This window comes from Olea europaea, unplaced genomic scaffold, assembly GCF_002742605.1.
Source record: "Olea europaea var. sylvestris unplaced genomic scaffold, O_europaea_v1 scaffold963, whole genome shotgun sequence".
In the NCBI taxonomy this organism is placed as follows: domain Eukaryota; kingdom Viridiplantae; phylum Streptophyta; class Magnoliopsida; order Lamiales; family Oleaceae; genus Olea; species Olea europaea.
The window spans coordinates 75306-84550 of NW_019268131.1; the positions used below are offsets into that span (position 1 = coordinate 75306).

Here is a 9245-nt window from a genome sequence, read left to right on the forward strand (position 1 = left end):
AGAAGTCTAGTCGAGACGCCACCGTGGCCATAAAAAGTCCAGCCGAAGCACCTGTCGAAGTGCTTATTACTTTGCTCACCTCATATTGGGCTCGAATTTAGGCCTGTTAACCCGCTTGGCCCATTTCACATCCATTTCTCTATAAATATGGATTCAACTCACACAAAAAATGGATGTTCTACACTCTCTAGCCAAACTCCCATCTCTATAGTATTGCATTATATATATATATATATATATCTCCGTCCAGCTATTGACTTGACCGTCAGAGTGCAAACGGTCACCGGACTTTTTTCTTGTCCAGTCGTCTTTGCCTCTTGACGGGTGCTACTTGCGTAGGTTTCGAGGGAGCAAGGCTAGAAAACCTGTTGAAACCATTTTCGGAGGTCAACAACTTCGTTCTTCTATTCAAGTAAGTATTGTATCGACTAAGTTTTAAGAAGCTACAATCTATAGCGCAATTGCGATTCCAAAACCTGAAATGAATATTTTTATACAATTTTTTGAATTATGAATTATCCTATTCAATTATGTATTTTGTGGTAGGTGATATATTAAAAGACAAACCAACTAGAATTTAATACAACTCGTCTTTAGTTTTTGAGCTCCATTTTTTCTAAAAAAAATATATTTTTTATTTTTATTATTTTCAACTACACTTTTCAATAAAAAATATTAAACATCAATTCAAAAAAAAAATTTATTTTTTAACAAAATATATTCTTCAAAAAATTATTATTGTGAAATATATTTTTTCCAAAATTTATTTTTAATGAAACCCAAATAGGGTTGTGCTCTAAACAAAAATATTAGTAATACAAAATTTTGCATCGACTATGAATCTAGCAAATTTTACGGTGGGATTGTATACCTGGTAGAGTTTATAAGCACCTTGTCGAAAAGAACGAGAGAAAGACGAAAGAGTTATGAAAATAAAAATATAGAGAATAAAAAAAAATTATGCTCCTATCTCGTGTGAGATAAAATTAAATTTTGATTAGATTTCGATAAAAACTGATAAAATGTATGATTTAAAAGATATAGAACCCAAGAGATATGTGACTAAATTAATTTTTGACTTTAATTTAAATTTAAATTTAGATTTTAATTCGAATAAAATAATAGAATAATAACATATTCTTGAATTTGAATTCTATTTCATTCAAAAATTAGAAAGAAAATTAACAAGGAAATAACACAAAAATTTGGCCTACCATTTCTGTTTACATCATCAAGAAGCATAAATCTTCTCGATTCACAACAAAACAGCTCCCCAAATTTCTCGGAGCTGTTGGATTTTTATTTATTATTAACCAATTTCGACCCATAAATTGAAAGAAAACAGTTCAAAAGAAAGACGGAAAAAAATGCGTTTCTGTCTTTAATTGAAGAGAATTTTCTGATATATTTGATTCTGGAAGACTTTAATTCTTTATATTTTTTAGGTTCGTCTACATTTGGAGATTCTCAGGTTCGTATCTTTCCCTAATTTTGCATTGCTCAGGATTTAATTCCATTCGAATCTGTTTTCCTTGTGTGTTTAATTTTGTGAAATCATTAATAATAATTGCGGGTGTTTGGTACATTGTTGGCTTTTCCAACTCCAATTTATCAAATTTTTTCGTTCAAAATTCTAACTACGTTTTGGCTTTTAAAAATATAAGCAAAAGCTTTAAATTTTGTTTATATAAATTGTCCCAAACATTCGTACATTGTGTTCAAAATGGTAGGTTTTACTTAGTTCTAGCAATTTCATTTATTAGGTTTGCTCGTATATGTTTACTGAGTAAATTAAGGATTTCAAAGTGAATTTCTAGATCTGCGTATCTTTTAAAATTGCAAATCTTTTCATTTTCTTGGTGGTCAAAGGTTAAAGTTTCTAAAAATGGAAGTGAGAATATTTAATGAAAAATGGGAGAGAAGTATGAAAGGAATATTAAATAGGGATTAAATTTTGGGCTTTTTAGGCAGGGGAGCTCGACAAGAGTGAAATGCATTCGATTCAGCTGAACTAAATGGGGGCACATTTGCTATCTTATTCTGCTATTTGCACCTTTTGTGTCCTTAGATATGAATTGAATTGAGTTACTTCTTATAATGATACATTTAGAAGGCAGTATAGTGGAATGATACCTTCCTCAAACTGCCATCTACAACACTATAGTGGAATTCTGCTTTTTGAAAGGCGGAAATGTTTATGTTGTTGTCATGGTGTGTCGGATACAAGCGCTCATGATAAATGATGATTTGTATATGCTTCAGCCCGACAAAATAGTTGGTGTCCATCATATAAACGAGCTTAATTTAAGGCATTAGTTTACTCAATTTAATCAGGTTGTTACTATGCTCTACAGATTACTCTGTTAAAAAAAGAATTCCATTGAACAGTAAATTGTTATACATGTAATCTTCACCTTGGAAGTTGAGACTGTTTCATGGACATTTTGTATGAACCAATTCCCAGACAGTGAAATTTGTCAACCTTAGCACTGAAGAATTTATAAAGATAAAGATTATGGATAAATAGGAAAAGAACATGAGAAATGCATGTGAGAGAAGTCCTTGGATCTTCTTTGGGAGTATAAATTGTTCAAAAATGTTGTCATATACAAGTGCAAGGCAATTCGTAGTTGAAATGCATGTGGTTTACCTTATACTAATGATGCAGTAATTTATTTTTACATTGTAACTACCCTTTTTTTTTGTGCACTTGTTCATATTTAATATTACGTATTCTGAAGTAATTGATGGACTGATATTTTTAGTTTATTTAATGGTTCCCCTTTTTAGAAGCAACCTGGTAAGTGGTAACTGTTAGACTAATGTATTTCCTCTGTTTGTTTTTACTTTCAGTATTGTGTCCATTATTGGTGCTGTAAAGTATCTATCAAATTTAATGGAACCACTATCAGATGTGTATACAAGTGAAAATGTGGATCCCCATAGCTTAAATGAAATTCGCAATGGCGATATTTCTGAGAGAATAGAAACTTTTGAAGGTAGACATGACTCTAGTTTTTATTCAATGCTCTCGTCCTGTTAACTATGTTGACCTTACATATATGAAGGAATTGTTTTCGTCAATTTATCATGCAGGGAGTAACCTCTTTGAAGCCTTCCAAACAATGCATGGACAGTTTGGAGATCTCCCAGCTTCTAAGATTTCAGAACTAATGAAATTGGACAGTTTCGAGGTGACCTCTCTCTCTTTCCCTCTCCCCTAACAAATAAAAGAAAAGAAAGTAATATAAAAATGTCAGTTCGTTATTGTATTCAAATATCACATCTTGATAGTGTTCTTATATGCTTTAAGCGACTCTTTATATGCAGAATGCCTCTACTAGGTCACTTTTCAGCATTCTGAGTAGGATTCTAGACGAAAGAGTTGAAAAAAAGAAAGAGGATATCTCTCAGGTACATTAGTATACAACACGTATATTGGCATGCAGATACTGATTTAATTTAGCCTTTGTTTGAGCCCCATGTTGTGGAAAAAATATATTTTGTAATAGTGATTTTTGGGAGCATGTATGGTTAAAGGTAAGAAAAGGTTTTTGGTTTACGTGTAAATTATTTTAAAGGGAGAATGTGTTGGAGAAAATTGAGTTTTGAAATAATGGAGCTTAAACAAGGGCTTAGTATTTCTTCCTTTTCAGCTCACCCATTTTCTGAACCTTATTTTGAAAATTTTTGCTTTTTGCTCAGCATGTGGCATCTGTATTGAAATTAGTTGTGCAAGAAATTGAGCAACGGGTTTCGGGGCTACTCATAAGTATAAGGAAGGTATGTATTTAACAGATTGTTAGCCCTGGATTGTGATTCTTCTTCTCAAATGTAGCTTTTTGACTATTTACACGTATCACTGCAGCAAAGCAGTCTATACAAATCTCGTGAAGACAGATATCAATCTAAAATTAGAGCACTCGAAACCCTTGCAACTGGAACCACTGTCGAAAATGAGGTATTATGGGTGTGGACTTAGGTTGCTGGGTGTTCCTTGCTGTTAATTTTGTTCATCTCATTTAATTTTCATTTCTACAGGTTGTCAAGAACCAGCTGCAACAGACTAAGGTGCATGTCTTATTCACAAAAAAAGTTATTACTTATTGATAATTTAGTGTTTTGACAATAATAGATGGGCAAGTATTAGAGTTGAATTGGAGGATTTTTGTATATTTAGCCATGTATGACTTCATTCCCTTCATCTAGACCTTCGAGTCATTTTCAACAAATAAGGCCCTCTTAAAACATGATGATAGCTACGATTCTATTTATAACTGTAAGAATTATATCTGCCTATTTGACATTTTTTGCATATTAGATCTTTGACCAAGTTGCAAGTTTGTCAATATCTCAATCACATCAAACTAGTGTGTTGCTTGATTTCTTTAAGCAAATGTTTGTTTTTATTTCCTTGTAAGTTCGCCAATATAGTAGCTTATTGACTAAAGTACATAAACATGTTCTTGACTGAATTTAGGAAACCAACAGATGACCATATAATTTCTTTTAATCCTAAACCATATCTATATGCTTGATCCTCAGTCAAGATGGTCATGAATAATACATGTGCTACTTATACTCTTCTACATGTTATCCTTTTCCTTTGTCTCTTTAATTGTATGATTCTAAAAGGATGATATTCCTTAACTTGTTCGTTATGGACAAGTTCTTCTAATCATCTCACTTGGTTGTCTTTTAACTGACATTAGAATTCACTTTTATATGGCTATCACAGTTTGAGAAGGCGAAACTTGAGGAGGCAAAGAAATGTGACGAACAAAATTTAAACAGGTTGAGGAAAGAAAAGGACGAATGTGAGAATCACATTCAATCATTGAAGCAAGAACTGGAATTAACCAGAAGGACCCATGAAGAGATCCGCTTGCAATTGGAAGTCAAGACTGAGGGAACTAAAAATCGGCTAGAGAAGAAAATTATGGAACTTGAGTGCCTCCTAAATGATTCAAGAGAAAATGTGAAAGAACTCGAGAACTTCTCAGAATCAAAATTCTTGCGATGGAAAAAAAAGGAACAAATATACAAGCAATTTATAGAATCTCATTTCAGATCTCTACAGGTTTGCATCAAATGCAATGCTTTATAATTAGCCCCTGTTTGGTTTAGCTAAAAACCAGATTTTGGTAGATTCATATCATTGCTCTTGCTGATGTGAATTCAATCAGGAATTGAGGTTGGCATCTGGGTCCATAAAGCAAGAGGTTTTGAGGACCAATAGTATATTTGCTGAAGAACTTTATCATTTTGGTAAGAAAATGTTTGAAACTTCTTTGTATTTGTAAATTCTTAATTAGCAATGAACTGAATCCTTTGGATCATGTCCTTCGCAAATTTTGGCTGGATCAGGGATCAATCTCAAGGGATTTGTAGACTCAGTTCAGGATTATCATTCCGTGCTTGAAGAAAATAGGAAGTTGTATAATGAAGTTCAAGATTTGAAAGGTTAGTAATTTAAGCTCGTGACACTAAATTGTTCAATTCAAATGAATTGGCTCAATTTATCTTCGCTTGCTTTTGGTAGGAAATATTAGAGTTTATTGTCGTATACGGCCATTCCTTCCTCAACAAAGTGCAAAGCAAACAACCATACAGTATATTGGTGATAATGGAGAATTGGTTGTTACAAATCCCTCAAAACATGGAAAAGACAATCATCGGCTTTTCAAATTCAACAAGATCTTTGGTCCCACAGCTACTCAAGGTTCTGGTTATTTTACTTTACCGGACATTGCATATTGATATTCTAATAGCAAAAATACCTAATTTTCGTGCAATCATTTCTAATCATCTCTCTCCCCCTGTATTGTCTTGTCTCCAGAGGAGGTATTTCAAGACACTCAACCATTAATCAGGTCCGTCCTTGATGGATATAATGTCTGCATCTTTGCTTATGGTCAGACTGGCTCTGGAAAAAGTTACACTATGGTAAATTTATACTCTTAAAATCAGTTGAAAAGATATCTCTGCTCGTTGGGTTTGTATCTCATGTTATTTAAATATGCCAGACTGGGCCAAATGTAACATCTGTGGCTGATTGGGGTGTCAACTATAGAGCTTTGAATGATCTCTTCAACATCTCTCAGCACAGAAGAGGCTCCATTTTGTATGAAGTTGGCGTTCAAATGGTTGAAATATACAACGAACAAGTACGCGACTTACTCTGCAACGACAGTTCTCAGAAGAGATATCCTTCTAATTTTTTTCTTAAATTGCATATTTAATTGACCATTTCATTTCATTGTCCATGTAATTCTTTCACAATGTTTTCTCTTCTCATAGAAATCCTTTAGTTTCTTAGGGCCCGTTTGGCAGGGAAACACCTTGGGCCACTTCCCCTAATAGCTCTTATAACTAGAAAAAGCACTTTCAAAAAATTATCTAAATGGGTCCAAAAGTAGCTTCATAGGTAGCTTTTGGCTTTTCAAAAGCCCTGCCAAATGGGGCCTTAAACTCATATTGTGAAGCACCATACTGCCTAGCCCCATTCCATACCCCATGCATTTATTTCTTCTTGTTTTCCTTTGACTTGCACACTCTTGGGATATGGAATACTGCCCAGCCAAATGGGTTGGCTGTCCCCGATGCTAGAATGCACCCTGTTAATTCAACTGCAGACGTGTTAGAGTTAATGAATATAGGATTGATGAACAGGGCTGTTGGCGCTACTGCCCTAAATGAAAGAAGCAGCCGGTCCCACAGGTTGGTGATACTTGTGTGTTTATTTCCTACTCTCTATATTTTCTTGGTGGGCTTGATTTTGAATTTACCTTATGTGAGACAGTATCCTCACTGTTCATGTTCGTGGGACGGATTTGGAGACCAATGCTGTTTTGCGTGGTTGTCTACATTTGGTAGATCTTGCTGGCAGTGAAAGAGTAGACCGTTCTGAAGCAACAGGGGATAGATTGCGAGAAGCGCAGCATATAAACAAGTCTCTATCTGCTCTTGGAGATGTGATCTTTGCTCTGGCACAAAAAAGTTCCCATGTGCCTTACAGAAACAGCAAATTAACTCAAGTTCTTCAAAGCTCTCTATGTAATAGACTATTCTTGACTGATATCTCATTAATTATATCATATTAAATGTTTTCAAATATCTTGCTTTTTGTTTGGAGCAATGAGTTCTACCTTATGGTTTTACTCCCCTTTAATTGTTCTATCTCAAATGCATATACTTCACCCTCTTCCTCATCATTGTAGGTGGCCAAGCCAAGACTCTTATGTTTGTACAACTCAATCCTGATTTGGAATCTTACTTAGAAACCATAAGTACCCTGAAGTTTGCCGAGAGGGTTTCAGGTGTTGAGTTGGGTGCTGCACGAAGCAATAAGGAGGGTAGGGGTTTGAGAGAACTTATGGAACAGGTATTGCTTGTCGTTTTTTATTTAGGAGCTTTGGCTACAAATCTAATTTATGTTTTTTATTCTGTATGTGGCTGAAATCAGCTACATTTTTCATCTCTACCATTTCAATCCAAGAAAAAGACCTGTAGCTAATTGATCTTTATTGACCATGCAGGTAGCTTTTCTAAAGGATGCCATGGCAAAGAAGGACGAGGAAATAGGACAGTTACGGCTCCTAAAAGCTAACGGAAGTGGTGATCGGCGTGGTATGGCAACGCCAAGATACGGATCTGCCTCTCCTAGAAGGCATTCTCTTGGGGGTGCACGGGCAAGCCAAAAACTTTCAAGAGGGAAAAGTTCTGTCGAGAAAGCTACTTCAGACAATAGCTCGGAGTACAGTGATAAGCATTCTGAAGCTGGTTCTCAGCAATCAGTGGACGAACTTAGGCACCACAAAGAATTCTTCCAACAATCAAGACTTGCCGTGGTTGGTGACGGCCAAAATTTTACCAATGACATTGGTTCAATGAATGATATAGCCGAAGGGATTAAGGATCCTGATGAGGATGTGGAGCTCTTGGGATTTGGAGATGCAGACTCAGAAGAGAGACTAAGTGATATATCTGACAGCGTTCTTTCGATGGGAACAGAAACGGACTCGATCAATAGTATTGTGGAGTACACTCTTTTCCCTGAAACTTCAAAACCACTCGCGCAGAGCATTGAGAGGTGAGCATTTCATACACCCTTCACATTCTTTTTCAACAGATTCAAGTGCCTAAATTACATCAATTATTTTTTCTTGTTAGAAAATTTTAAAACATTAGTGCTCCTTAGAAATTATCGACCCGATATTTGTTTCTGTCTCCTAGTCTACAGTCATCCCAAAAAAATAAAAAAATAAATAAATAAATAAATAAATTATCAATATTTTCAGAAAATATTATTTTTTTTCCTTCTCCAAACTGGAGAATTGGGCTTTAGTGACTTTTCTTTTCTTTAGTAGGAACTTTATTTTCTTGAATTCTTCTGAAACTACGGATTCTGCACAATCGGCTTGCTGAAAAGTTGCATCATGCATTTTATTATTGATCTGCATGTTGGTGTTTAACATACTCAAACTTTTGTGCTTTCTTTATTGGTGGCTGATTGCAGGCCCCATGTGCCCACTAAACTACCAAGACCGCCCCGGAACCAGATTCAATCAGGATCCTCTCGGTTGTCATTGAGCCAGAGCTCATCGAAAATTCCAAGTACGAACCTCTTCCTATTGTCCTCATCTTCCTATAGTGCAAATTCCCCCCCTAATTTCTTCCTTTTTGGTCTCAGGTTCTAAAAAAACTGTGGTTACCAGCTCATCTGCAGTTAAGGGCTCCAAACGATGGGTGTAAGTCACAAATCACGACAAAGAAATCGTAGAACCTGGCGACTATAGCATGTGTAAATTAGAATGCTGGTAACTTATCTTGCCTAACCGCATTTCTTTAGGCATAAATATTGGTGTATGGGTAGAGATTTGTTAGAGACTTCATTCTTAGAATCTAATTTTAGGTTGTAGCGTGATTCAAAGGCGTCCAATTTGCATTCGTGTAAATTTGCGTGACGCACGATGACTCTATAAACCTCTTTAACTTCCTCAATCAGCTAGTTTATTTGTAGCAGAATGAGTTGTTGACACAATTTAGCAAAGATTGTGTTGATGTGTGTTGGGAAATAATTAGTTACAGAAACTTACAGAACAATAAATACAGAAATAAAACTTATTGACAAATCGAGTCTCGTGATAGCATGATGTTTTAAAGTGAAATTGTTTGTCGATAACTATTGCGACTCTTGTGAACAATCATTCTCAATATACAATGATCAAACAAGTCGCTTGTGC

General features: G+C 35.1%; 1 protein-coding gene across 1 annotated transcript; it reads left to right on the plus strand.

Annotated features, from left to right (window-relative positions):
* The first annotated feature begins 1181 nt into the window (after nt 1-1181).
* On the plus strand, nt 1182-9027 carry LOC111392697 (kinesin-like protein KIN-14J). The gene is made up of 19 exons (XM_023018092.1): nt 1182-1471; nt 2854-2999; nt 3097-3194; nt 3331-3414; nt 3706-3783; nt 3869-3961; nt 4042-4071; nt 4739-5080; nt 5187-5268; nt 5368-5463; nt 5543-5722; nt 5840-5946; nt 6027-6205; nt 6556-6720; nt 6803-7056; nt 7221-7384; nt 7539-8092; nt 8519-8616; nt 8693-9027. The coding sequence occupies exons 2-19, from the start codon at nt 2897-2899 to the stop codon at nt 8752-8754; spliced, it is 2769 nt and encodes a 922-aa protein (XP_022873860.1). The 5' UTR covers nt 1182-1471; nt 2854-2896; the 3' UTR covers nt 8755-9027.
* The last annotated feature ends 218 nt before the right edge of the window (nt 9028-9245 follow it).